This window comes from Branchiostoma floridae, chromosome 4 (genome assembly GCF_000003815.2).
Source record: "Branchiostoma floridae strain S238N-H82 chromosome 4, Bfl_VNyyK, whole genome shotgun sequence".
NCBI lineage: Eukaryota > Metazoa > Chordata > Leptocardii > Amphioxiformes > Branchiostomatidae > Branchiostoma > Branchiostoma floridae.
The window spans coordinates 22,281,528-22,306,907 of record NC_049982.1 but is presented as its reverse complement, the minus strand read 5'-3'; the positions used below and the strand labels follow the sequence as shown (position 1 = coordinate 22,306,907).

Genomic DNA, 25,380 nt, shown 5'->3' with positions numbered 1-25,380 from the left:
GATAATGTTGAGAATGCCAGTAATAGAAGGGTCTACTAATAAGATGCGTTGCTTGTCTGTTGTAATATTGGATTGATGCAGAAATTCTCACACTCCATCACAAATTCAATACAGGAAAGATACAGTTCAATGGATGAATTGGAGAAAAATCAAGCTGTGTGTAACTATGAATTCCCTAGATGTGCAACATGATGTGCTGTAACTTTTACTGAGCATAATATTTCTGCAATTCGGAAAAATTTGGTAAATGATAGCTCTAAATGGCTTAAACATAATTTATATTTCTCCCAAGATTAAGCACACATCAGTTTGTCCAAAAAAGGAGTATCATGAAATATCCAAAAAGCTTTATTTGTGTGTATGGGGAATGTGTTTTATGTTTTAGAATGTTGGATTATACAAGTCGTTCATTTGAAGGAATAGGTTCTCCTGACAATAACCGCTGACAAATTATGTGTTCTATTACTGATTTCTTTAATATGTAATTGTACAACCAGTTAAATGTCAGAGAGAATGACTAATGTTCTTTTATACAGATAAGATATGGACAGGTCATTTTGGAGCCAGGTCATCAATCCCCATTCTACATTGATTTTTGTTGTGATTAAAACTACGCATAGAAAAGAAGATGACAGTCTAGAATATATTAACCATTTAGTCCCAAATTTGTATTGGTTGTTGGGATACAGTAGGGAGGAGATTAATATGCCCACAAATCTACTTTATATATTGTATGATTGGTAACAATAATCTGTTCCCATAGGATAGACATGCTGATAAATATTACATTTTACTAGAATATGCCTTATTTTCCCCCATATTGATATCAACGTATAATCTGCTGAGGGTCTATTGTATGACTGTTGCCATTATTGTGCTCCTTTAGTAAGTAAGGGTTGAAACTGATGTATCATATTTTGCTTGTCCCTAGTTCAGTTCCCTCTGCCCCCCCCCCTTATGTTTACGTATGTGGGTCACGGATCTCTAGCTGTAGAACCATCTACCATATTGCTGCAGGTGTATCAGAATTATTCTGATGCTGTCCTCTTGGGGAATATGCCATATGCTGGCTCATTGCTCGTGAATTCCCCACCAAAATTACCCTTGGAAGCTTTTATCCCTTTTTGTTCAAATATTGCTTCCGGTGGTGACAGTAAATTTTATTACACACTTCAATATATTTGTCCTTATCCAGGTTACTGGACCAGGTATATTTTCAGTCCTTTCTTAATATTCACTTCTAAACATTACAATAATTTTTGGTATGATGCAAGATTTGAATGTCCATATATTCATAATGATCATGAAATTCTTATTTGTTTGATTTGTTTGTTTTTTTAAAATTACCATCCATCCATTCCTGTATTTGTCATTTACAGTTGGCTCTGGTCTAGATCATGCAAATAATTGAGGTCAGTTTGTATAGCCATGATAAAATGTTTGCATTGCACATTCAAAAACATTAACAGCCTCTAATGAAAACTTTGTTTCAGCCTCCCATATACTTGCTATTGTGACATCTATTGATGTATTGTGGGTTTGGCTGTTTTGCAGTATGTTTGTACAGAGAATCGGAATTACAAGAAACAGTGACTGTCTTGATGCAGCCAGGAACCCAAGCAAAATGCTTTCAAATGTCAGCTGTCTGATTCAATAGAAAGAGAAACAACACTGGTCACTTAACATTTGGAAGGATGCCAATTTTGGAAAATCAAGCCAAGTAAACTGCAAACCCTTAATTATGGTATCATCCAGTTCCTCCAATAGTGCAAAAATTCTTACTGACAGGAACGTCACCTTTATAGACAGCCGATTGGAAACTACTTGTACTTACTAGCTACTTGACAAGGGTGCTACAGGCGGACAGAACAGTCACCTACAACACATCAATGACATAATACTGTACTACAGCACTGTAGTGTATACATGTATAGCATGACCAGTTTGAAAAACAATAGAGTTTTGCCTTAAAGTTTATACACTGTTTGGAGATTAGAATAAGGTATCAGAACTGTTTTAATATTTGTTTATGATACCAACATACATGTAGGTAAGCTTATGGCTAGGTGTTGTCCTGGGTGCTGAAGTGACAGTCCAGAAGAACATTTATCATTATGTGTAGTATATAGTATTGCAAAGTTCCGACTATGACTTCATAAGAAATGGAATACAAGTTATTTGCATGATAACACAAAGCTTTCAACTTGGTTATGGCTACCTGACTGTAGAATTCCTGTCAGAACAAAAGAAACATTCAACAAACCCACCAGAAACAACACATACAGTCCGTACAGAATTAGATTGCAGGAGAGGTTCCCAGACCTACTTGTTCTCCTCAGAATTTGATTTGGCAGACATTCAGACATGCAACACTCTGGGGGAGGGTGATAGAAAGGAGTGAAAACTGATTTTCCAGCCTTTATGTCCATGTTAGATGTATTGTCAGGACTAAAGATGGGATAAAGTCAATTAGCATGTACATTAACTTACTACAAGGCGATGGTCTTCCCTTTGGGCTTCACTGTACTGTATGTTGCTGCGTATACACTTATATCCAAAGCACATTGAAACAGCCACCAGGCACTGTTTCCAAAGTGTACCATTCTCTATGCAACTTTAAAGAGGGTGTGGCAACTTCTAGGGCAGCCGGCAATTTTTCTTTGCATGCGACATTTTCAGCCTTGTTGAGAGAGGTAAGGACATGTTGTGTCATTTCTGCAGTCATGACAAATATGGGATGATATGAGTTTGCATGTATGTATACATACTGGTTAATTATGTATATGGGTGAACATGGATGGAAATTTGCTTTTGGGATGGACAAAAATTTCACCCTTTCTGTCAAAGAAATGTAAACTAATGAAAATTCAAATTCATTTGTTTAAGCTTGAAATGACAGATTTAACATGCAAAATTAACAGCATGGACTACCAAACAGTGAGTAGGCCATACCAATTTCATTCTAAGATTTTTTAAAGTGAAAGTATATCAAGAGGATATCATAAAGCTATAGAGCAGGGAGGAAAACTTGAATATGACTGTATTCACTCCATAAAACTGAGTGCACCAAGGCAAACCTAGTCCTCAGGCTTCATTGTCATTATGTTTTTCCAGTTAAAACATTTTTAATCCAAGAGCCAACAACCTTAAATGGGCCAGTACCCATCCTTCCATCCTTTGACGGAATTTTGCAGCTGGGGATGGAAAAAAAAATTGCCCATTCTGTCCTTTGTGACGGACAAAAATTGATAAGTAAAGATATGATAAAACTGTCTACCTTGTGTAATTTTTCCACCAAAACATATGCCGTTGCATAGCTTAGTCTACCAGCAAAATTTACACCTCAAAATGCTGGAAATAGGGTTTCAGAGGGTTTAGATTTCAAAATTTCCGGGGAACATACACAAATCCCCCTAGGAATGTCACGCGACCTCTTGCACCTTGTGTGCTTGATAGGGTTCAAAATCGAAGGGACAGAAAATGATTTCAGGCTGGCTACAACCCTGGTATGGCCGTAGGATGAAAAAAGTTGAAGCTTGAGCCATGCCTGTTTTGAGGGTGACACGGGGTGAAGGGGAGGCAGGTGGCCTTTGCCTGCTGTTGGAGAGGTTAGCAAACATGGCTGTGTACTCAGTTTTCTGTCAGCAAACAGCCGGCACCTCTGACTGATGGGTACAAAGGCTCACCCGGCATGCTTCCACAGGAATCTGTTGTCACCAACAAGTGTGCGTACTTGACCATAGCTAGTCAATGTCTCTTCAGCCATGACTTAGATTTGAACCATGTTTATAGTTAAATGTGCGAAGGTTAGATGAGAAAAGAGCTGGAAAAAAACATGAATATTTAAATAAACAATACCAATGAATATGGCCTTCCTTGGTCAGTGCTGACCATGGTATAATCTTAATTGATATCACTGCCATGCAGCATCGACTATGGGTAAACTGTCCCATACAAAAATGACAGTCTCTGTCTCATAAGGCACATCTGTAAGTTGATTCAGATATAGTGCAAAAGTCCTTTCTCTGGATTTGCTTTTCTTCTGCTATGCACATCAGCCCATTGCTGTGCATGTAGGACTGACTGGTTTGTTTTTTTCTGACTGGAGGTTAGTATGATATATAAGCCCACCTATCCAAATTCATTGCCACGGTCATCTCGTGTAACGTTGTTACTCTAACTGAATTTCACTCTGATCTTTAAGTGATGCACTTGATGTTGACGTAAAACAGGGCTCTTGCCAGCCAGGCATTTAATATCTTGTGGTTGGACGTCTTGTTTTGTGGTTGGACGTCTTGTTTTGTGGTTGGACATCCTGTTTTCCTATTGATAACATCAACTGTGTCTAATGGTGTCCAATTGTTTTTGTTGAACAATCAACATTGCCATCTGCAAACGTCTGGGAAATGTGCCCCAAAACTATATGTTTCTTATTTTTGCCCACGTTACCCAGCAACATATTTTATGTAGTAAAATTATAACTTAATGATTTGTTCTTCCCTGTCCTGTGAAGGTTTGATGTGCTTGCATATCAACATTAACATGTTAGATTTTCACAATTATTTTTTTGATGAAATGCAAATTTTAAAGAAGAATTTGACTGTGTTTATTACAAAAACATGATAAAGCAACTGCTTTGCAGCCTTTTGATGGGACTGTTGGGAAATTCGGGCTAGTCAAAATTAAGTTCACTTTACATTCAACATTTTAAGGGATTTGCGTTTGTTGAAGTGGCCCAAATAGGTGACATACTTTTAATTTAGATAGGTGGTTTTTGATTGCCTGCACACCTATGTATGTGCTGACAGGCTAACTGATCTACCCCACCCAAACCCCAGGGAGGAATAGTTTTTCTGACTTCTAGTCCAACTGGAATGTAACCCTGCCCTGCTAAAGATACCTATTAGTAGCGGCTGCTTTGAGTTAGCTACATCTGCGTCATCTACCTTTTCCTGGGTTTATTCTTGGCGGTGCTGCCCAGCCTGGATACCACAGTATTCAGTACTCCCTGTGATAGTAGAGACAAACAGCGTTATCTGGTGGCTGAACTTTGACCTTGTCCAGCTGTACTTTGACACAGGCGTTGTCTCCTGAACCAGCACTATCTCTGCTAGACACCTGAGTTCTACCTGTGTGGGTTCTATAGGACTGTAGAGGCTACTAGTACTCACTAAAGGTGACTACTGTTTGTTCTCTGACGTACATTTACTGTTTCCTACATGTACATGTATCATGCGTAAACATTGTGTATTCTGTACAGTAGTAAAAGTACAGTAGTAAACAGTGGCTATGTGGTATGCCTAGACATGTAGGCATTTTTTTTTAATACACAATGTCTGGGATGTTTACAAGCTTTAGAATTGCTTGGAGCTGTCTCATCACTACGTAAAAGACTAATATGTTCCTGGCTGCTATATCAGTTGATTTGCTGGCATTTGTCATCAAGGGATTTGAAATTGGTAAGACATTTTTATTGTGAGAATATATGGAGACTGGTACTGCTGTGTTAGGCTTTAATGGCTTGCAACCACATGAAGGATGATTGTAGGTGCAGATAGGTACTTTTAGAGGACAACTAACTACCTATGTATGGTGAACTTGGATTGTAAGAGATTTCAGTCAAAACTTTATACAATGTATATGGCAAAGTGTTCTGAAAAAGTTAAGCCTTAATTTTTTAAAGGCACAACTTTCCTGATACATGTTATCATTTGCACTGGATTATTGTGTGTAGTTTCATTTGTCAATAAGTATTTTACATGATATACAGTCTTGCGTAAGGTTTGCCGTAAGTGTAACCCAACAAAAAAACAAAACAATTTAGAATATGAACAAAAACTGCAGTTATTAATGACTCAGACAGTTTTGCTGGGCAAAGTTTAATGGTTTTGCTCAGCTGAGCAAACTGTCAAAACTTAAGGATTGTATTCCTGACTTAATTACCATAGACGGCACTTGAGGTGACATATCAACTCAAGTTTATGGTAGGTTGGAAAACACGCCATGAGTCATATTGTAGCCGCTGCTATTTGTTATATGCAGCAAGACAAAAAATATTACAGGCCCTGGTACATGTTTGTACATGTACCACATGGATTTCTCAGATGGTAGCTTGTTGTATAATGTAAAGCATCTAAGTCCGTATACTGACATTCTGTTTGTCACATGGGCAGCTCATGAAAGGGACCACATCCCCTGAACAATGATTTACTGATGTCCATATTTGGACGCTTACAGTGTTTGCTTACTTCATGTAGTAGCTTTTCAATTGTTACATGGTATTTAGTGGTAGTTGTGGTTTCCTGTTCGCAAACAGTGCCCCATACCCTGTATTCTGGGTAATGTCTGTACTTGATATGTTTGGGCTCTACTTTAAGCAGACTTGCCTCCTATAAACTACATGGATGAAAGATGTGGTGGCTGCCAAGTGGCTCCTGCTGCGTTTGGTTTCCGCACCATAAATGTGCAGACAATTGGGCACCTGAGGACTTAAGCACAGTTTGGACCTGGTGGGTTTATTGACATGGAGTTGGAGAAACGTTGTATATCAAAGAACTTCTAACAGTAGTAAAAAGAAGTCTGAAGATATGCAACATGTAGCAAGCGAGGCTTTTCCATTGGATTTGGGATTTCTGTTTGCGTAGATAAAGAGGTTTCTGATCCATGTCATTTCCAATTGCATTCGTTTCCTAACTACTATACATGGACATGATATGTATTTGTTTCTTGAACTTCTTTTGTGATGATTTTCAAAATAGAAAATGGTACATAGCTTTGGGTAAATAGAAATGAAAACACATTGATATCAAAACACAGTCTGGATACTGCTCTGAAGATCTCATCATCATCGGTTGGCTGCTATTCAGGCACTGTAGCTATCTATGAGATTGCCAGGCACACACATGTGGACGTGCCTGAGACAGCTCGGAGCTTTACCCTTCATAGTGGGCAGTCCCCTTGAAGGTAACCTCTAAATTGGGCATGACCTCCCAGGGTACCGCAGGCAGCTTAATAGTGCAAACATACAGCTATTTGGGTGTCCTGGGACAGGAATGCTTTGAAGTTTCACTGGATTCAGTGTCTCAAGTTAAGATATACCTGTGGTCCACCTGAGGTCACCTGCATCTTTTATATAAGTCAAAAAAAGAGACCCACAGTAAATGCAATATCCTACCAAAAATGCAGACACTGAATATATGGATGCTGCAGATCAATATAATCTAAAAATGAATATGATAACTGCTGGAATGAAAACAGTCTAGACAAGCTTTTTCTTTAGTAACTGATAAGTTGCTATATGCTGTATTGTGTATCATATACAATGCTTAATAAAGAGATACAATATTGATATTCTGCAATAATGTACTAGGTTCTAAATGTGCATTATGAATCCACACTACCAGGGATCTGCTTATTTCATTTACTGAAAAATCATTGCTCATGTTGGTGACATGTCCAGATGGCCTTCTACACTGCCCGGGTCTTGCAAAGCTATAACTCTGTACCCCAGTCACGGCTTCACAGGGTCAGGACAATAACACCATTACCCTGTCCCCAGTGCTGAAATTACAGTTTACAGCTATTGGTTCTGTTGCCATGCCAGTGTCGGAATAACACGAGATTGACCTGTTAAGTTTTTTACTGTTCACAGTAATCTTAGTATCTAGACTTGTAATGAAGAAATAAGGAAAAGGTTATCATGTTGGAGATGTCAAAAGTTCAACTGGGGTTGAGACACACACTATTAATTTAACAGGTTCAATTTTCCCTTTTACGTGCCATTTGGGGAGGGACAGTGAGGGCATAGGCCTGGAAAGGGATCACTGCCCTAATGCGCAAGGCTGAGCCATAAATATAGCGGCGATACTGACCGCCAGGTTCTGGGTGTTGTCCCTGTTCCACTCCCGGGTGTGAAAAACAGAACTTGGGTAACATATCCTCGACAACTATGTGAAACATGTGGCCAAGGGTGTCGCCATGTAGATTGCGTTACCCTGTGGTGTCTGTGTTGGTTATGTAGCCTGTTGGTCACCCTGGAGAAATGAGTCCAAGTCTGCTTCCCCTTGATACCTAACACTGAAAATCTGAACTGAAAATTTCACATTGTTCCTGAATGAACGTTTCTTTATGCGGCATTGCATCATCGCAGCAAAAGGACGTCCATTTTTTTGGTGACGTGCGGAGGTCACAGATCATATTTCAAATTGGCCGCATAGTTAAACACACTGCATAAAACATACACATGCCCAGAGCCAAGAGTTAGTACGTAGTGTGTGCTGCCCAGCCATCCTTGTACGGGTAGCTGTTCTCTCCTCTCCTGTCATCAGGTGGGTAGCTTTACTTACCTCTGTGTTGTTGTCTTGTTGTTCCAGGCAGGAGAGAAGCATTATCACCCCCACTGTGCAAAATGTGCCAAGTGTGGGCTGATGTTTGGGGAGGGTGAGGAGATGTACTTGCAAGGTAAGCCTCCGAGTCTGACAGTCCCCAGTGTACGTACCCTACTACTAGTAGATTGTCAAAATTGTACAACATTGTGTATGATATTATCACTGTTTTAATCACTATATTTATATCAGCAATTGGGTACAAAATAATATACAACCACTTTGAAGTTTGCAAGCCAGGAAATGGTATTAGAAGTCATGGTGAATTACAGGCAATTCAGTGTCACTTACATTGCAAAATTTCAATAGTAAAGACATCTTGAATCTTGAACGATTTCATCTATAATGATATAAATGCATTTGCAAGTCATTACCAATGATAAAAGTCAAGTGGCTTATATTAGACCATGGCGCTAATCTATTTGAGGGAAGAGTGAATTAGTCATAGAATATAATAATGAAATGATGAAAAAAATTGGTATTAAACAGCTGAGAAGGAAATATTTCCAGATTTTTGTCAAAACAAAATGATATGTTCATCTGCATGGTAGATCCACATCAAACTTAACATCCTGTTTCTGTCAGTCACAGAAAAAAATGGTGTTTTGAAAACAAGTAACCTAATTCCTATATAGACTATGAGACGAAAGAGTAGCTCAATATACAGCGTCAGAATAGTGTTTTGTTTCAGTGCTTAACAAAAATATGTCTTCAATCTGAAAATAACGAATGGTATTCTGTCATACTTGTCATATTTTGTGACCCCTCCCAAAACCACCACCCTTACTGACTCTTATGTTATCTAATCAAGAAAAGCAGACCCACAGAAAAGACCTTTGCAATGGAACTGAGTCAGCTTATAGATCATGGTGACTTGCAGTTATACCTGGCAAAGACTGTGAATTAGGGGTTTACAATGGTCAATATTGGCCAATGGAGGCTATACATATAATTATGTATGATTGAATAACCTTTATTTATAACCTTTAACATAGACAGCACCAATTGACTTCTCATGGTACGGAAAATAAAACTAAATGACTTGTACTCTATGTTCAGACTGACTTTGGTTATTTGCGTGCTTCTTGGATGGCATACAGGATATATTGGTCCACATTTCTGATTCTTACACATCTACATGAATATAACCCTGCTGAGTTTTTACTGTCATTGGATTGGATGGGCAATCATAGTGGTAGTATGGTTAGCATGATAGTGGTAGATGGACAAGAAAATGGAGTTTCTTGTTCCAATGTGACAGTCACGATAACAGTGGCCTCCATTCACACATATAAGATGTCAGTGTAGAATCTGAGGCTGTGGGGTATAAGGTCACTGCTGCCAAAAAGGGATATGCAGCATCTGCTTTGCACGGACAAACGAGCGCTGTACTGACGATCAAGATGTGTGAACCCCTCGTACACGAAGGGTTTCTTCATTACTGTGCAAAGCTTTTCCAAACAGAATGTGATACAGAAGGTTGGAGTGTAGTGCTGCATGCAGAATGTGCACGAGCACAAAAATAGCACCATTTCTGGCATTAGCACTCAGACGCACTGCTAGGGGTGGGGGGTACAAGATTAACCCCCTGACATTCTGTCATATTGTAGAAATTGGCAGGGGCGAGTAAGAACAGAAAGAAACAACACCCCGGCTCCCGGGATTCGAACCCGCGCCGAACCCGGGCAGCCGGATCACAAATCGAACGTGCAAACCGTTCGGCCGAAAGGCTTAAGCCGTTAGGCGTCTTCGGTTTAGCAGTCCTTGAACACCACTGTTACACTACTCCCCCTTTTCTTTTCAAGATTCGTCCTCGAATCTCCGAGATCGACATCCCTGTGTGGCACATACTAGCCTGTTACTCACAGGGCCGGCGTGGGAACCATTGTAGAAATTGGCAGGGGCGAGTAAGAACAGAAAGAAACAACACCCCGGCTCCCGGGATTCGAACCCGCGCCGAACCCGGGCAGCCGGATCACAAATCGAACGTGCAAACCGTTCGGCCGAAAGGCTTAAGCCGTTAGGCGTCTTCGGTTTAGCAGTCCTTGAACACCACTGTTACAATATCATAACAGGAACAATGTGGATAATTGTGCACCTTACTTATTGGGACTAAGACATAGATCCTTCTCCATCTTAGGTCCAACTATAATATAGTGGCTAAGTCTTTGTATAAACAGTACATTGATTTGATTCCATATGGTCACAGTTGCTGTAATTGTTGAGCTTGACATGTAGTGAGTTTTATGCAGTGGCATTTGTACAGACTACGACACTCTAGATATGTTCAGCATGGGAAACCATAGAAAGCCTGTACATGTACATGTACAAAATGTACATTGTATGATTCATTTTTGGGAGGGGGGCTATTTAGGACACACAGCTAGAGCTGCCCAACTAGCCTGTGTCTATTACGAAGGGTTAGCCTTGCTGACAAAGACAATACAGTTGGAATTGTAACTTCGATATTGGCTGAATAACAATCAATAACAATATACCAAGTACAGTAGAAGTCGCTTATTAGGGAAGGCCATTTGCCAGCTAAATTTTCCCGACTAACCGGCGTTCCCGATTAAAAGATGTTGCTCGAAATGACCCGAGTGGGGATGGGGGAGGGGGGCATCGGTGAACGCATCGCACGCATTGACACAAAGAATACAACACAATCATTTCTACCACAAATAATCAAGTCCATAATTTCATTAAACTCCACAAATATACTTATTAACCACTTTCAGCTTCAAATTTATCTTTTATCGGTAATTGTGATATTGTTATCACATTTTAGTGTCGAAGAACGAATCGCGATGCATCAAAAGATCTGTTACGTTTCGTCTATAGTATCGGCTTGAAGAAAACAATTAACACTGCTAAAACACGTTAAGCTACCGAAAAAAAACGAGGTACATATGCAAACGTATTCTAAATTTGCCAAATGAACAATTGTTTTGATTAATAGAGGACTGATCAAGGGTACAGTGCACACGCTTACTACGTAAGATTTGTCGACATGTGATACACAGACGAAAAACATCGCTACGTTGTAGGACAAAAACGCTCTTGGTTTTCAGACAAACTTTATGTACTAGGCGAAAATACTCATGACTAACGCATAAATAAACTGTTAATCTTCATATCTACAAATTTTCCAGTTACGATGTCCACAGATTACACTGAAATTTTGCCACAGTCGACAGCGTCATTTTCAAAACATTTCCATCACGAAAACAAAGATGGCGGACGCGGCGTCATGTGTAGTATCCCATGATTCCCCGCGGCAACCGCCGGGCCGCGCGCTAGCGACGTAAATTGAATAGAAATCGTGGCCTTTTCGGACTCAAAACAGGCAGTTTTGATACTTTTGGCGATCTGATATCTTTATACGGGAAAATTTTGGTTCATTCCTGCTGATTCTGGTGATTTGTTTGGCATATTTCGGGGTTAACATGCGTTGTAACTTGAATTTTTTTTCCCGATTAGCCGATTTGGGCTTTGCAAATATGGGGTGCTGTAAACAATAGCGCCAATGGGAAATGGTTTTGGATTTCAAAATTCTTTGCAACTAACCGATTTTTGCGACTAAGCGTATTGCAAATAGCTGGCTTCCACTGTATATTAAAACTGTCACATACATATGTATATGACATTGTGTATCATAGTCTCTACAGTGAGAGTAGTACCTACAGCAAGATCACCTATCAGAGGCATAGCCCCTGTACTTTTGTGGTATGACATAAATTACAGTTGATTCTGATTTATAGGAAATACTGCTACTTATAGCAGGTTTGTTGATCCTGATCAAATAGTGCAAAGTCAAGTACAATTATATCATTATTTGATGTGGCAAGCAGCATACTCATACCAGCAGTAAGGCAGGGCAAGGACACTTAAGCAGCGTTACCTAAATCTTCCCAACACAGTTGTCTGTTAGAAGGACAACTGTGAAAAAGTTGATAATTTTGTCTGTGGAGCAAGTGGTTTTAACCTTCAGTCTCCTAAAGCAGCCATTTGGCTCCATTTTGTATTGGTCATGGGCTTATGCAGCAGTTAGACATTATAGACCCTCCAGGGCTTTCTTTGTAATCCATTGAAGCCAAATCTAGATGATAAAGCTGATCAAAAATGACTTAAGTATGTGCTCGATGCAAGTGCTTGAAATACTCTGGATTCTGAAGAGTTATCTTCTGAGAGAGATAGTCGACTCAACCTGTCAGGCTTTTGCACTTAAGCAAAATGATGCATGTGGAATTAAGATATTTTGATACTATCCCAAACTTGGCTATGTTTGTGACATATGGAACTGATAGAATTTTATTTCCTATGTCTATTTTGCTCACTAGTTTGTCCAATTTAGAAATGTAGTTTCAGAGGAGTGACTCAGGCCATCAATTTTGCAGATTTTGTCAATTTTCACAAAGCCGTGCATCAGATTAAGTAGTCCTATCAGTTCTTGGAAATCCAAACAGTTCTTGGAAAGAAAATTGAGATGCCATTCTATATTTTGCAGCTCTGCAGAAATGGCAGTTTGCTATGGCTATAGATTTTACAGGGAGAAATGGCTGTTCACATGCCAGACCTGCCTGGAGATACTTGACATGGTGCCAACTTTCTCCCCATCAGATAGCATTTCCACAGGAAGGAAGGATGAAATATTACACTGTGAACTGGAGACCATGTCGTTTATATGCATGACATGTCCTTAGATATTACAGGCTCTCCAAAAACCTGACAGGAGATGTTTTCGCACTGTGACGTGGGTGGTTAATTGATATACCGCGGAGAATGCCTGCCGATTGTAGAAATCAGCAAAAATGGCATTCTGCAAGGTATTGGCATAGGGGTAACAGTTGGTAAAGCTTACCATGAATATTTGTTGGGAGGGAACCTAACTTTATTATCCTAGTATGCATTATGCTGCAATGTTTCATTGTAGCATGATGTATACTTCATTATTTTAACACTGTGACAATATAGAAGTAGGAACTGGTTGATATGTATACGTTTGTAAATGTCATGCAGTGATAATTCTGTCCATTTATTTAAATATGTTTGTGTCAATGACTGTCATTTGTAACAAAATTTGCAAATTACTGTTCGTTAAGTAACAGTCCTCTTTTCAATTTTCAGATAACCAGATTTGGCATCCAGATTGTAGCAAGGCTGCCCACGCTAATGGTGTAAAAGACCAGGTAAGACATCTGAGGTTTGACTTTCCTTTCCACACCCATGGCATGTCAACATACAACATGTTTTGCATATATTGAGGTCCATGTGTGTAAAGGGCATGATATAGCTGCCTTAGGACATAGATATTTCTCTACCATGTATACAGATATACAGGTCTCAATCTTGTCTTACCATCTAAACATGTATCCCAGGACAAGCAATAGATATGTGCAGCATGTTAATTATCCTATCGTTGGATGCTGTTCATAAGACAGTCACTACATTTGACCATATTGTAGATCTGACTGTAATTTAGAGACATTGATATTTGGGGCCGTTAATCGTGAAAGTTTCAAATTGCTGCTAGAAATCATGTCAGTCACAGAGAATAGGAAAGCGATAATTAAGTCAGTGAACAAAGGTGAAGTTCATTGTACATTATCCTACCATCGACTTTTAACTGTTTGAACTCTGAATCTGATTGAGTAAAATTGAACCATCTCAAACAAGTCATTTTCTCTGCCCGTTGGGTGTTGTTTGTCTGAGACTGAAAATCTACCAAGGAGTGAAGATTGAGCTTCTCAATGATTTCTTCCCCAAATCTCATCATTTCTAATGACAATCAATGAAGTGACCAAGTTCCCTTTCAAATCCATCTGTCCATCTGAGTTTTCCAATCGTACACAGTTCACAGTCAAAGTAGAATAATTGATCCTAACAAATTCTCAAGCCTAAAAGGTCTGGAGTACTGTTAGTAATTTAGTGAACAGGTGATTTTAATTCATGATGTTTTTTGCTGATAGTGAATTGTGGTACAAAACTGATGATACCTGTTGGAATTAGATATAAAGAAGAATTCATCACTAGAAAGGATAAGAAATCTTAGTGCTAAATAGACTAAGGTATCATGGTGTAGCAATTGTTTCTCTTCAACCTCTGGCTGAAAATGCCATGCAAATGTATATCTCTGCATAAATATGATTAATGCATGCTTTGTGAATTTTTTCCTCTAGACATGTTGCAGATTCTTTAGTTTTTATTTTATATTCCAAGCATCACTTCCTTGTGATTTAGAAATGTCATGTTTTTGCCATTGCCTTCAGCAGTTTTGACCAGTTTCATTTATCTGTCTCTATGCCCCCCCCCCCCCCCTTCACTATGCCCTGCTGTGCAGTATTGGAGGCATCAGGACTACCGAGTTCCCAAGCAAAACTACTATCCTATCAAGGTTATTTTCACTGCTCTTATTTTCTTCATTTATGCATGCCTTTAGTTTTTATTTATTTCTTGCATCTTTGCTATAACTGAAGCATGGTAGTATTTCTTGCAATGCTGCATTTCAGAGCATTTTTCTGCATTTCTATCAGATGCACCTTAGTTGTCTCCTGCACTCTATGATCCAATAATTATCATTGGTATGACATTGGTATGACAAAGTGGATGATATTGCATGTGAGTTTTTTCCTGATGCAATCTAGATAAATTATGACCATTTAGACTGCATTTTGATCATTCAGGAATCTTTTGTAATTATTCCCTATGAGCATGATTTATTTAGGATAATTTTCTATTTTTGTATAATAAAATTTCTTACCGTGGTACATGCTGCAAGGACTGTTTTTATAATCCTCCCAAAAACAATGCCTTGCTTTAGAGTCATAAACAAACTGGTTGTTCCAGTGATGTTGATACATGTGTGTGCGAAATGATCTCCATGGCTTGCAGACTTCATGGATAAATGCCTCATTCATTACTTATGCATCATCATCTGTAGACACCTCTCTTCAGGAGGTTCTATTTTCTGCACAGGACCTCCTTGCTTATGTGATAAGTGCTTGTGACCTGGACATTGTGAACCGTTGTGTGACGTGTATATGTCTGTTGGTCTGACTGTCTCTTACTGTCACATCTATAGCAAATAGCCGAGAAACTGGGCAACAAGTCCCCACCATACAGGGCTAAGTACCCCAAGGTGAGCCGGTGTGAGCTGCCTTAACAGGAAGAGCTGCTGGCAAAACCCTGCAACACTTGTCATTTTCCTCACAGCTTGAGATAGATAACAAAACAGCATCTCAGGATAAGCATATAAATAGTGATGTCAGTATGGGTTACATTGCTTGTGCAGTTTGTATACCAGGTGCTCTTACTCTTTGTTTAAAAGGCTCATGCTCTGACTCTATGATGCTTGAGGAACTACTGATGCCCCCCTACCCCCAAGCAAAAGAAATTGAATGTCTTTGGACTTGTAAGGAGTAATGATATTGTTTCAATGTAGTCAACTTTGGGCATATGAGCTCTGGATGTTTTTCCAACCACAGTGCCTCTTACATTTTCCTCCTACTAAAATGGCTGTGTTCTGATACCTCTACATTACTTTCCTTCTTGAGCATGTTGAGGCATGGTACATGTACATGTACATGGGCTGCACTGACTCAGGTGTGGTTTCTGCACTAATTGTCATGCTGTCCTCTCAAGTATACATGCTGGTTATTCTTTCTTGCAAGAGAAAACATGTTCATCATATCATATTGTACTTGACACTATAGATTGTTACATGTTTGGCAGTTGTTATTGTACATGTAGCAGGTTTGAACTTTTTATCAGATTTGCACTGGTTTTCTCCTGTCTCATCTGCAGTCCTTTAAAGGGCCAGTCCAAAATGGTCTCCACTTTGTGCGTTTCTGCTCTTAAGCACTTTAAGTACTTAATATGCTCTTATGCTCAACAGGGGTATTCATCAAGGACTAATCTTTTAGCTGGAGAAAGATACAGTCAAAACTGCCCAAAAATACCACTCAATTGTAGAATCCTGGCTATACATGAACTTACAGGTTGTCAGTATAGACAGGATTCTTATAATGTGTCCAAAAAGTGGTCACATTAGCCTTATGGTCACTTGTGCAGGTTTGACTGTAAGTCTGTCTGAAAGTCCCCCTCTCCCCCCTCCAGTCCTCTCCCCGGTGTCCCCAGTACATTCTGCAGACTCCTCCTAAATCTCCACTCAAACTCAGGAGACAGGTTCCTACAGCACCCATGTTGAAGCAAAAGGTAAGAATTCAAACACAACTTTTCCAAACTACCCAACCAGGAGGTCATCAAGGAGGTTCCCAACGAAGTCAAGCAAATGAGATTTTCAGAAAAAAGGTTCTTATCTAAAACCATATGTCTATTGAATAACAAGTTACATGTACACATATTTTACATGTATTGTAAGAAATTTTTATTGCCGCCTTAAGTTATTGCCACCCTTCTTTTCCCCAAAGATAGCTTCTAACAGTCTTTAGCACTCCAGATTTGACATCTTGAATGAGAATGGTATCGTTGTGCTTGCTTTCCTGTGTTAAAATGGTTTAGAAAATAAATGCCAACCATTTCACATTTACATGACATTGCAAACTTGGCAGATTATAATCTAGACCTCCCTGCAACTGAGTGGCAGCTGATATCGTTCTGACCTTTTTCCCTGCCCCTTCCACCCCACCCCCAACCCAAGACCTGGCAAGCTTGGCTGGCTCCTTCAGTGTAATATAACCAGCTGCTGGCATGCTGTGTGCCTGCAAAGCTGATGTGTTATGCCGAAGGGCGGTTATACCGGCTATATAGATACAGATACAGAATATAGAATCTGATACAGAAGCGAACAACCCAGCATTAGAAAAAATGCCTTTGACAGTTTCAACAGTGATACATCTTGGCATAGCATTTCTCATACAATGAAGATGCATTTCACTGTAATGATATTTACCCTCTATAAAGATGGTTATATTTTGGGAAGCATCTGTCTGTGTTGGTATAATGTGACAAAAACTTTAAATCAGATTTAGGGTCCCCTTACTGTTTGCTTTGGTACTGCATCTTGTGTTCTTGACATGTTATGGTAACAATCTTTGGATGGTAGATAGCTCTTGTATACCCCCCAACAGTTTCCTTAGGAACTGCAGGTGCATTTCAGTTGCAGACTTTGATTACCAGAGAAATCTGTAAGTAACTTTCATAGAGACCAACATAAATTAAATGGTATGTAAATTATGCAAAATCAGGATTTGTTTTAAATTTATGATCATATTTCATTTCATTCAAACTAACAATAGGATCCACAACGTTTCTTTTTGTTGTCTATATTCAGCAGTTGTTGGTTGGTGTGAAAAAAGTCTGAATCTTTCCCACACATTTCCGTGTAATATATTTGTACATTTGTACAATCATATGGTTGGTGTTTCCATGAATCATATGATGCATTGTTGATACTGGTACTTTATTACTCCTGGAGAAGTTGAAAGTGAACATTGATTTTGGTTGCCATGTTGCTGCCTGCCCACCAAATAGCCATGAAAGGTGTTTATCTATAGGATCAACAGGTGGCACCCTTGTTAGGCTGTTTGTAAGGCAAAGTGTGCCTACCAGCTAATACATGTAGTACATACAATGTATATATAGGTGGGTGTGGCTTTATTCATAAAGCAGACCCCTCTTGCTTAAAGTAAGTCCTAACCAGTGTTTTCCACAATATATTTGCATGCATTTCTTTTGTAGGTAGGTAGTTATCAATATATGATAGGGGAATAAAAACCAAAAGACATTTTTGCTAGAATTAGTAAATAATTGTATGTAAGATGTAAAATATATGCCTACATGTGCATCCCTTCCACACAAAGGTTACAGCAATGAAGTTTAATTGCTGCAGCTGAATGTTAACCAGTGTTGTGCTTTTATTAGCTCACTCCCCCACTTGTTGAAGGGGTTTGCTATTGGTGGCTCCTCTTAAATCTTCTTCTGACCATTTATTTCAAATCACTTAACCTTAACTTTTTTCCTGCTGTCTTACCCCATAACCAGTTCAAATTTAGTGCCAAACAGCTGCATTAGCAGAGAGCAAGTTAAGCATTTGTTATGCATCCTTGAGTCTCAGCAGTGAAAAATAGAGAAGATGACTCTCACAGTGAGATAGAGTAACACAACTTAGTCAGGAGACATGGGTACTAGTATTTCATGGCACTCTGCAAGTACATTGTATTTCATGGCACTTTGCCGTGGCATGTTGGTGAGCTCTTGTACTTGGTAATGCCAGGTTACAATACCCACTTCAGGCCTGCTGGTAGTGCATGCCTACTGTAAATTCATTTATTTTCGCATGGGCTTTATTTTTCTGTGAATGGAAAAGGAAGTTTTAAGTGTTTGAATTCATGTATCAGTCGGCAGTTGTAACAATGCATCCTGCAGTATGTTGAAAAGGCATATTTGCTGTGTTATTTGCAGTGGAGAGGAATCTGGTAAATAAAACTACCGCAAACATTTCCAGATTTACAGTAAGTCCTGTTGTGTGTATGTGTTTGGTAGTCCTACTGGAGAGGTGGACTGTTAGCGTGTGGTAAGTACTGTGACTGTACGCTCGGTCCCCTTTATCTTTTCACCTCCCATGGCCAGCTGGTGGTGGAAGGGATATCACATGTAACAAACATACCAGCTGGTGTGGTGTTTTCTTTTTGTTTGTCATACCCATAGTCTTTCTCAAATGTTCCCTCAGGCTAATTACATGCCATATCCTGTAGTGCTGATATCTGTTTTCAACATTGTGAGGTAAGGCACACTACAGTGCAGATAATAGTGTATCGAAAGCAACAGCTACCTTTCTTAGATTCTGGTTTAATTTCATATAATTGCATTTTTATAGAATTGGACGGAAAAGAGCTAGTCAAGGTAATATCTTGAGATTGCTGTATGTGAGGTGATGTTGAGCTGCTTTGTATTTCCCTACCCTAGACTTAAAGTAAATAATGTTCTCATAAAAAGGTTGAATGTTGATCTAATGACCCCAATTCCTTGAATTCCTTTACTGCATTTCTTAGTAGCTGTACATGTAGTTTCTTTCTTCATTTTGAAAGAATAAGTATCATTCAAATGTATGGCTTCACTGTTAAATATTGTCAGTACAGGATCTTCATCTAAAGAGACATTGTTTTCTTATGTGCTGTTTGGGTGTCGGCTTGTATCAGGTGTTGCTTGTTTAAAGAGATGTAGGTGAGACAGCAGTGTTCTTAGCTTTCATCCCATCTTGACTTTCAACAATCCAGGGGGTTAAGACAATGTTTTCTAAAACACAACCTCAATATTGGTTGCCTGTCTGTGTACTTCAGGGTATTGCTCTCTGACCATGTTGGGAAGGCTGTGGAGTATTTTGTCAAGTCTGTTTGATGGTGCCTGGTTTGGCGTCTTAAATGTGTTTTTTTTTAGTAGTAACATGTACCTTTTTGGTTTATTGTAAGGATTAGGATAGCAGACCATATTTGGAATTGTGTTTCTGTCATATAGCATGCTCAATGTTCTGTCAAGACACATTGCTTAAATGTGTTATTTGGTGATAAACGATAAATGATACAGGACTACAGGGAATGTGAAAGTGTGTCTGTCTATACAAGGGATAAAATGTACTGATATATTTTGTGTATGTCTTTTTGTCCCCAAAGTTTAAAAATGGCGTCATGTTCTGTATTTTTGTATATGTAATCTGTACGCACCAAACACAGATAACCCTAACTTTTTTGATAACATAGAAAAATTGATATTTAACCTGAAATTAAATCACAATAACTTTATTATCGTTGGAGACTTCAACACGATACAGAATGCGACCTTGGATAGAGCTGGACAAAACCCAGTAATATATCACCCGAATGCACAACGAAAAATTAATGAACTGATGTTTGCTTTAGACTTAGTAGATATTTGGAGACATAAACACCCTCATACAGTCAGATTTACTTGGCGAAGAGGAAGGCAAGCGAGCCGCCTGGATTATTTCTTAATATCTTTTTCACTTATGGTGGATATTTCAAATGTAAAAATTCTAGACAGACTAAAATCCGATCATAAATTTATTTCACTTGTTATTCAAAACATAAGCCGTACGCGTGGAAAAAATTACTGGAAGTTGAATCAAACACTATTAAAGGATAAGAACTTTCGGAAGAAAACTGAAAAATTTATAGAAGAGTTTTTTCGATTTAATATAGGCACAACCGATCCGTTAACGGTTTGGGACGCCTTCAAGTGTTGTTTTAGAGGACACTGCATCAAATTTGCATCATTGAAACGAAAATCTTTTATCTCAAAAGAAAATGATCTTCAAAAACGGATCGACCAGCTAACCGTGAAACTAGACGAGACTGATGAGCTGCCACAATCTGTTCTTGACGAACTTAGTGTACTGCAGAGTGAATTAGAAGATTTATATGAACAGAAAACGGACCAGCTGGTATATAAACAAAGAGCTGATTGGATGGAATTTGCCGACAGGTGTACCAAACAATTTCTTGATCTTGGTCGACGAAACTGTTGTAAGAAAAATGTTATGATTTTAAATACAACTGACGGGGAAACTATTCACAACCCCCCGCGTGTTATGGAAAAAATTAAAACATTTTATCATTCCCTATACTCCTTTAAAAACCCTCCAGAAGATCTCGATGATACAAATTGTGATCCCTTCTTTCCAAAGGACAATTACGTTCTTCTAAGTCCTGAACAGAAAAATTCCTGTGAAGGACTAATTACGGAAAAGGAGTTGTGGGAAGCGATTAGTAGTTTTAAAGATGGCAAAAGCCCAGGTCTTGATGGGATTCCGATCGAAGTGTACAAGACTTTTTTTTCTAATTTAAAACATCCCTTGCTACAGTGTTTCAATTACGCATATGAAAAAGGTAATTTGTCAAAATCACAGAGGGAAGGTTTAATCACTCTTCTATTAAAACAAGATGCAGATGGTCAGTATAAGGATCCGACACTGCTTAACAACTGGCGACCCCTATCACTGTTATGTTGCGATGTACGCATTCTATCAAAAGTAATTTCACTTAGGATGAGAAATGTTATTGCGAGTCTAATAAATAAAGATCAAAGTGGATTTTTACAAAACAGATTTATTGGTGAAAACATCTGTCAAATTCTTGAAATTATTCAATACTGTGAAAATGAAAGATTACCAGGTATGATTTTCATAGCAGACTTTGAAAAGGCTTTTGACAAGCTTCGATGGGATTTCATGTTTAGGACTTTAGAATTTTATGGTTTCGGACAATCATTTATTAGCTGGGTTTCTGTTCTCTATAAAGACATTACAAGTAGAGTGATAAATAATGGTTATATTTCAGCCCCCTTTTCGCTATTGCGTGGTGTTCGACAAGGTTGCCCGCTCTCGCCGTATCTGTTTATTTTATGTGTAGAACTCCTGGCCACGAAAATTAGATCAAACAACACAATAGAAGGATTAACGATGCATGGAGTGGAAATTAAGGTATCCCAATTTGCCGACGACTCAAATTTCCCTTTGAAGCCGACATTACCATCTCTCTTTGCCCTAACAAATGACTTAAATAATTTTTCAAAAATCTCTGGATTGGTACCAAACTACAAAAAATGCCAAATTCTAAGAATAGGAACTTTAAGGAATACTAACTTTACCTTGCCATGTAATCTCCCTATAATATGGACAAATGGACCGGTAAAAATGCTCGGAGTTGGGATCACCGGAGACATAAATAAACTTACAGACAATTATCAAGATAGGTTAACTAAAGTTGACAGAACTCTCCAACCTTGGAGAATGTTACCCATGACACTTTATGGCAAGATTACCCTCATTAATACACTTGTGGTCTCACAATTTACCCACTTATTTTTGTCTTTACCTTCCCCCGGAAAAACTTTTTTCCAAACATATGAGCAAAAAATTTTTAAATTCATATGGAATGGTAAACCTGAAAAAATTAAACGTAAAATCCTTTACAATACATATGACAATGGAGGTTTAGGAGTAATACATCTACCTTCTTTTGACCTTACCCGTAAGGCTTCATGGGTTCCAAGAATATTCTTCCAGCAAGATTCAAGTCGCAAATCTTTCTTATGTACATCGTCCGTAATATTTAGTAGATATTTGTATCCGTTCTTACAACTGTCCTTGGGGAAGGATATCGCAACAAAGATATCCACTGATCAAATGAATAATGTTTTTATTAGATTACTTGTCTCTCCTAATCCCTTTTTCAAAGATGTTTTGAAAGCATGGCTTTCTTTCCAATTTAAACCTCCTGAAACTTTGAAAGAGATACAAGCACAACTCTTATGGTGCAACTCAAGTATCGTAATCGAAAATACGCCTATTATATGGGAAAAACCTCTTAAACATGGAATTTATTACATTAATGACCTTTTGGATACAAATGGACGCTTTTTATCTTACAATGGCCTTCTTGCTAAATTCGGTACAGCATTTGATAAGCTAGAGTACAATCAGATATTATCTGCAATACCGCGAAACTGGAAAAAAAAGCTTTTAGACAACACACCAGTAATAGGCCCTATCTTACCTCATACAGCAAATTACGTATGGCTGAAGGCAACTAAAATAAACAAAATTATCTATACATCCTTTTTGCAATCAGAAAATAGAAACCCACTGAACATACAAAGACGCTGGGAAGATGAATTTAATACAATTTTCCCGTGGAAATGGGTTTTTAGATTAGTTTATGCACTGACTATATGCCCGAAACTAAGAATTTTTCAATATAAAATATTGCACAGATTGTTAGCCACAAAGAAAATGTTACACATCTGGAAAATTCTAAATAGCCCGAACTGTGCACATTGTGAGGAAGTAGAGACCATTAGACACTTATTCTGGGACTGCCCTAGAGTTGTTACTTTTTGGACAGATTTAGAAATATGGTTTAAAACAATAGTAAATAAAACCTTACATCTGGACTTTCAGACAGTTATTTTAGGTGACATATCTGAAAATTGTAATGTAATCGAGAATTTGTTAATTCTAGTGGCCAAACATTATATTTTCATACAGAGAGACAAAAAACTAGTTGTAAATCATTACATTTCGTATGTAAAGAGATATTACAAGACAGAATATATGATAGCAGAGAGAAGGAACAAATTAGATATCCATTTTAGTAAATGGGAGTCTTTCCCATTTAACCTTGCTAATTAATTGGTCCATTGCTATCTTCCATTGGCATTGTTCTACTTTCTTCTCCACTTGTCCATATTACCTGTCATGTAGTATCCATCTTCGTTGTTATCCTTAACTATGTTCAGATGATTGAATACCAGTTGTTGTAAATGTTTTTTCACTGTAGCCTTCGTTCGTTTATTTCCACCTTTATGATGTATTATTTTGGATCCGTGGTCTGTGTTTTGTACTTTCTTTCAACTTTTGTAATTTCTTTTGATTTCTGTAAATCTGTGCTTTTCTGTGAAATGCAATAAAAAAATTAAAAAAAAAAAAAAAAAAAAATGGCGTCATGACCAAATGGTAGGCTGTGTTGTGCATTTCATCCGCTTCTACTAAACCTGGTGCTAACAGAGATAGTTTCTTTTTTAAACTAGATTAATATCATCTCACTGAAGTACCTTTTTCTGTTCCCCAGAACTCTCCAGCTCCAAAGAACAGGATGTACATGGGAAGTTACCTCAATAAGCCCCAGGGCATGCAGCGGGCTAGTGGGGACCCAAAGGACCCCAAGCAGAAACACTTTCACACACCAGGTGAGTTTGGACACCCTCCTTATCCCGGTCCATTCAATAGGTATGGTTTGATGCATATGTGTTTGTTTTCAGTAGGAGGGCTATCCCCAACAGCCACTACTGTCTGCTGCCTGATTGGTTGTTATAGTCCCTCCATTCTGATTGGCTGTTCTTTCTCTTAGATTTGATTGGTTGTTGGTACTTAGAATTTGTAGTTACAGGCACTCATTGCTGATTGGCTGGTAGTTGTGCTGCCTTGTCAGAGATTGTGTTTATGCATTTTATCTGCAAAAGAAGGGTTAATCTTGTGTTTTGCATGGCAATCAGATGTCATGTCTGGCAGTCAAAGGTTTGAGCATCTCTCCTATGTGGGAAAAAGGCTTAATCTTATATATTATAGTGAGCTGTGAAGTACTTGGAGCTCAGCAGATTTACAGTATTAACATTTTTAACAGTACAGCTGAACAGCATTTTCTGAACATGAGTAAAATAAGCCAATGGTAAGTAGTGATGAGTTGAAAAGAAAGGTTGATGAACTATAGCATGGATGAGTAGACATCAGAATCTGTCTAGTACTGAACCAGACCAAGAGTTGCTACCTGCTTGCACACACAGGCATGTCTTCTTTCATTTCCATGTGTTTTCTTCTCTTTTTGTCCATTTCCTTACATGGATTCTTTTTCTCTACTCTGTGTTTGCCCACTTTCTCTCCCTTCCCACTCCCTCCCACCAGAGAGTGCTTTCTCCTACCGATACCGACCCAGAGTTATTGAGAGAGGTAGAGTTCTATAGCTTGACCTGTGTGACCTTTGGCCTTTCATGACCTCTGCATGTGCCCTGGGTCCCAGACAGTTTGTTTTGTTATTATTTCATTAATTAATTCCTAGCCCTCTTGGTTGATGAAAATGTGCAGGCACCAAACTATCACCATCTGTTACACCACCAGTATGGTTACATGGCAGACATGTTTCCATTCACCAATTGTTTGTTTGGTGTTCTTCCTAGCAACCAATAAAAGCCCTACTTTTATTTGACCGTCAAATTCCTTAATCGACCAATCCGTTAATTGCTGACCAATCAGCATTGTCATTGTTCATGTGATCTCCTTTCAGTACATTGTTTAGGAACTCAGTACAATCTCATATAGAAGAACAGATACTAGTATACTACATGGTCCTCGATAGAGACAAAAGGAAAAACTCCTCATCTTTGAAAAAAGAAGAGAAATAGCTCACTTGAAACATATAAACTGTTGAATATCTTATATGTGATCTTTTCTTAGCATTTCATAAGA

At 38.5% G+C, this 25,380-nt stretch overlaps 1 protein-coding gene across 37 annotated transcripts in view; it reads left to right on the top strand.

Moving 5' to 3' along the window:
* LOC118414914 (actin-binding LIM protein 1-like) overlaps nucleotides 1-25,380 on the top strand; it is an 85,050-nt gene that overhangs the window by 36,012 nt on the left and 23,658 nt on the right. For 30 of the 37 annotated variants that reach the window (XM_035819225.1, XM_035819215.1, XM_035819214.1 and 27 more), the window contains 7 exons: nucleotides 8,373-8,460; nucleotides 13,512-13,573; nucleotides 14,725-14,778; nucleotides 15,466-15,522; nucleotides 16,500-16,598; nucleotides 23,990-24,107; nucleotides 24,820-24,864. In XM_035819225.1, coding sequence (XP_035675118.1) covers nucleotides 8,373-8,460; nucleotides 13,512-13,573; nucleotides 14,725-14,778; nucleotides 15,466-15,522; nucleotides 16,500-16,598; nucleotides 23,990-24,107; nucleotides 24,820-24,864 — 523 coding nt within the window. The remainder of the gene's footprint in view (nucleotides 1-8,372; nucleotides 8,461-13,511; nucleotides 13,574-14,724; nucleotides 14,779-15,465; nucleotides 15,523-16,499; nucleotides 16,599-23,989; nucleotides 24,108-24,819; nucleotides 24,865-25,380) is intronic. The other 7 variants (XM_035819249.1, XM_035819218.1, XM_035819244.1 and 4 more) reach the window with 5 other exon arrangements.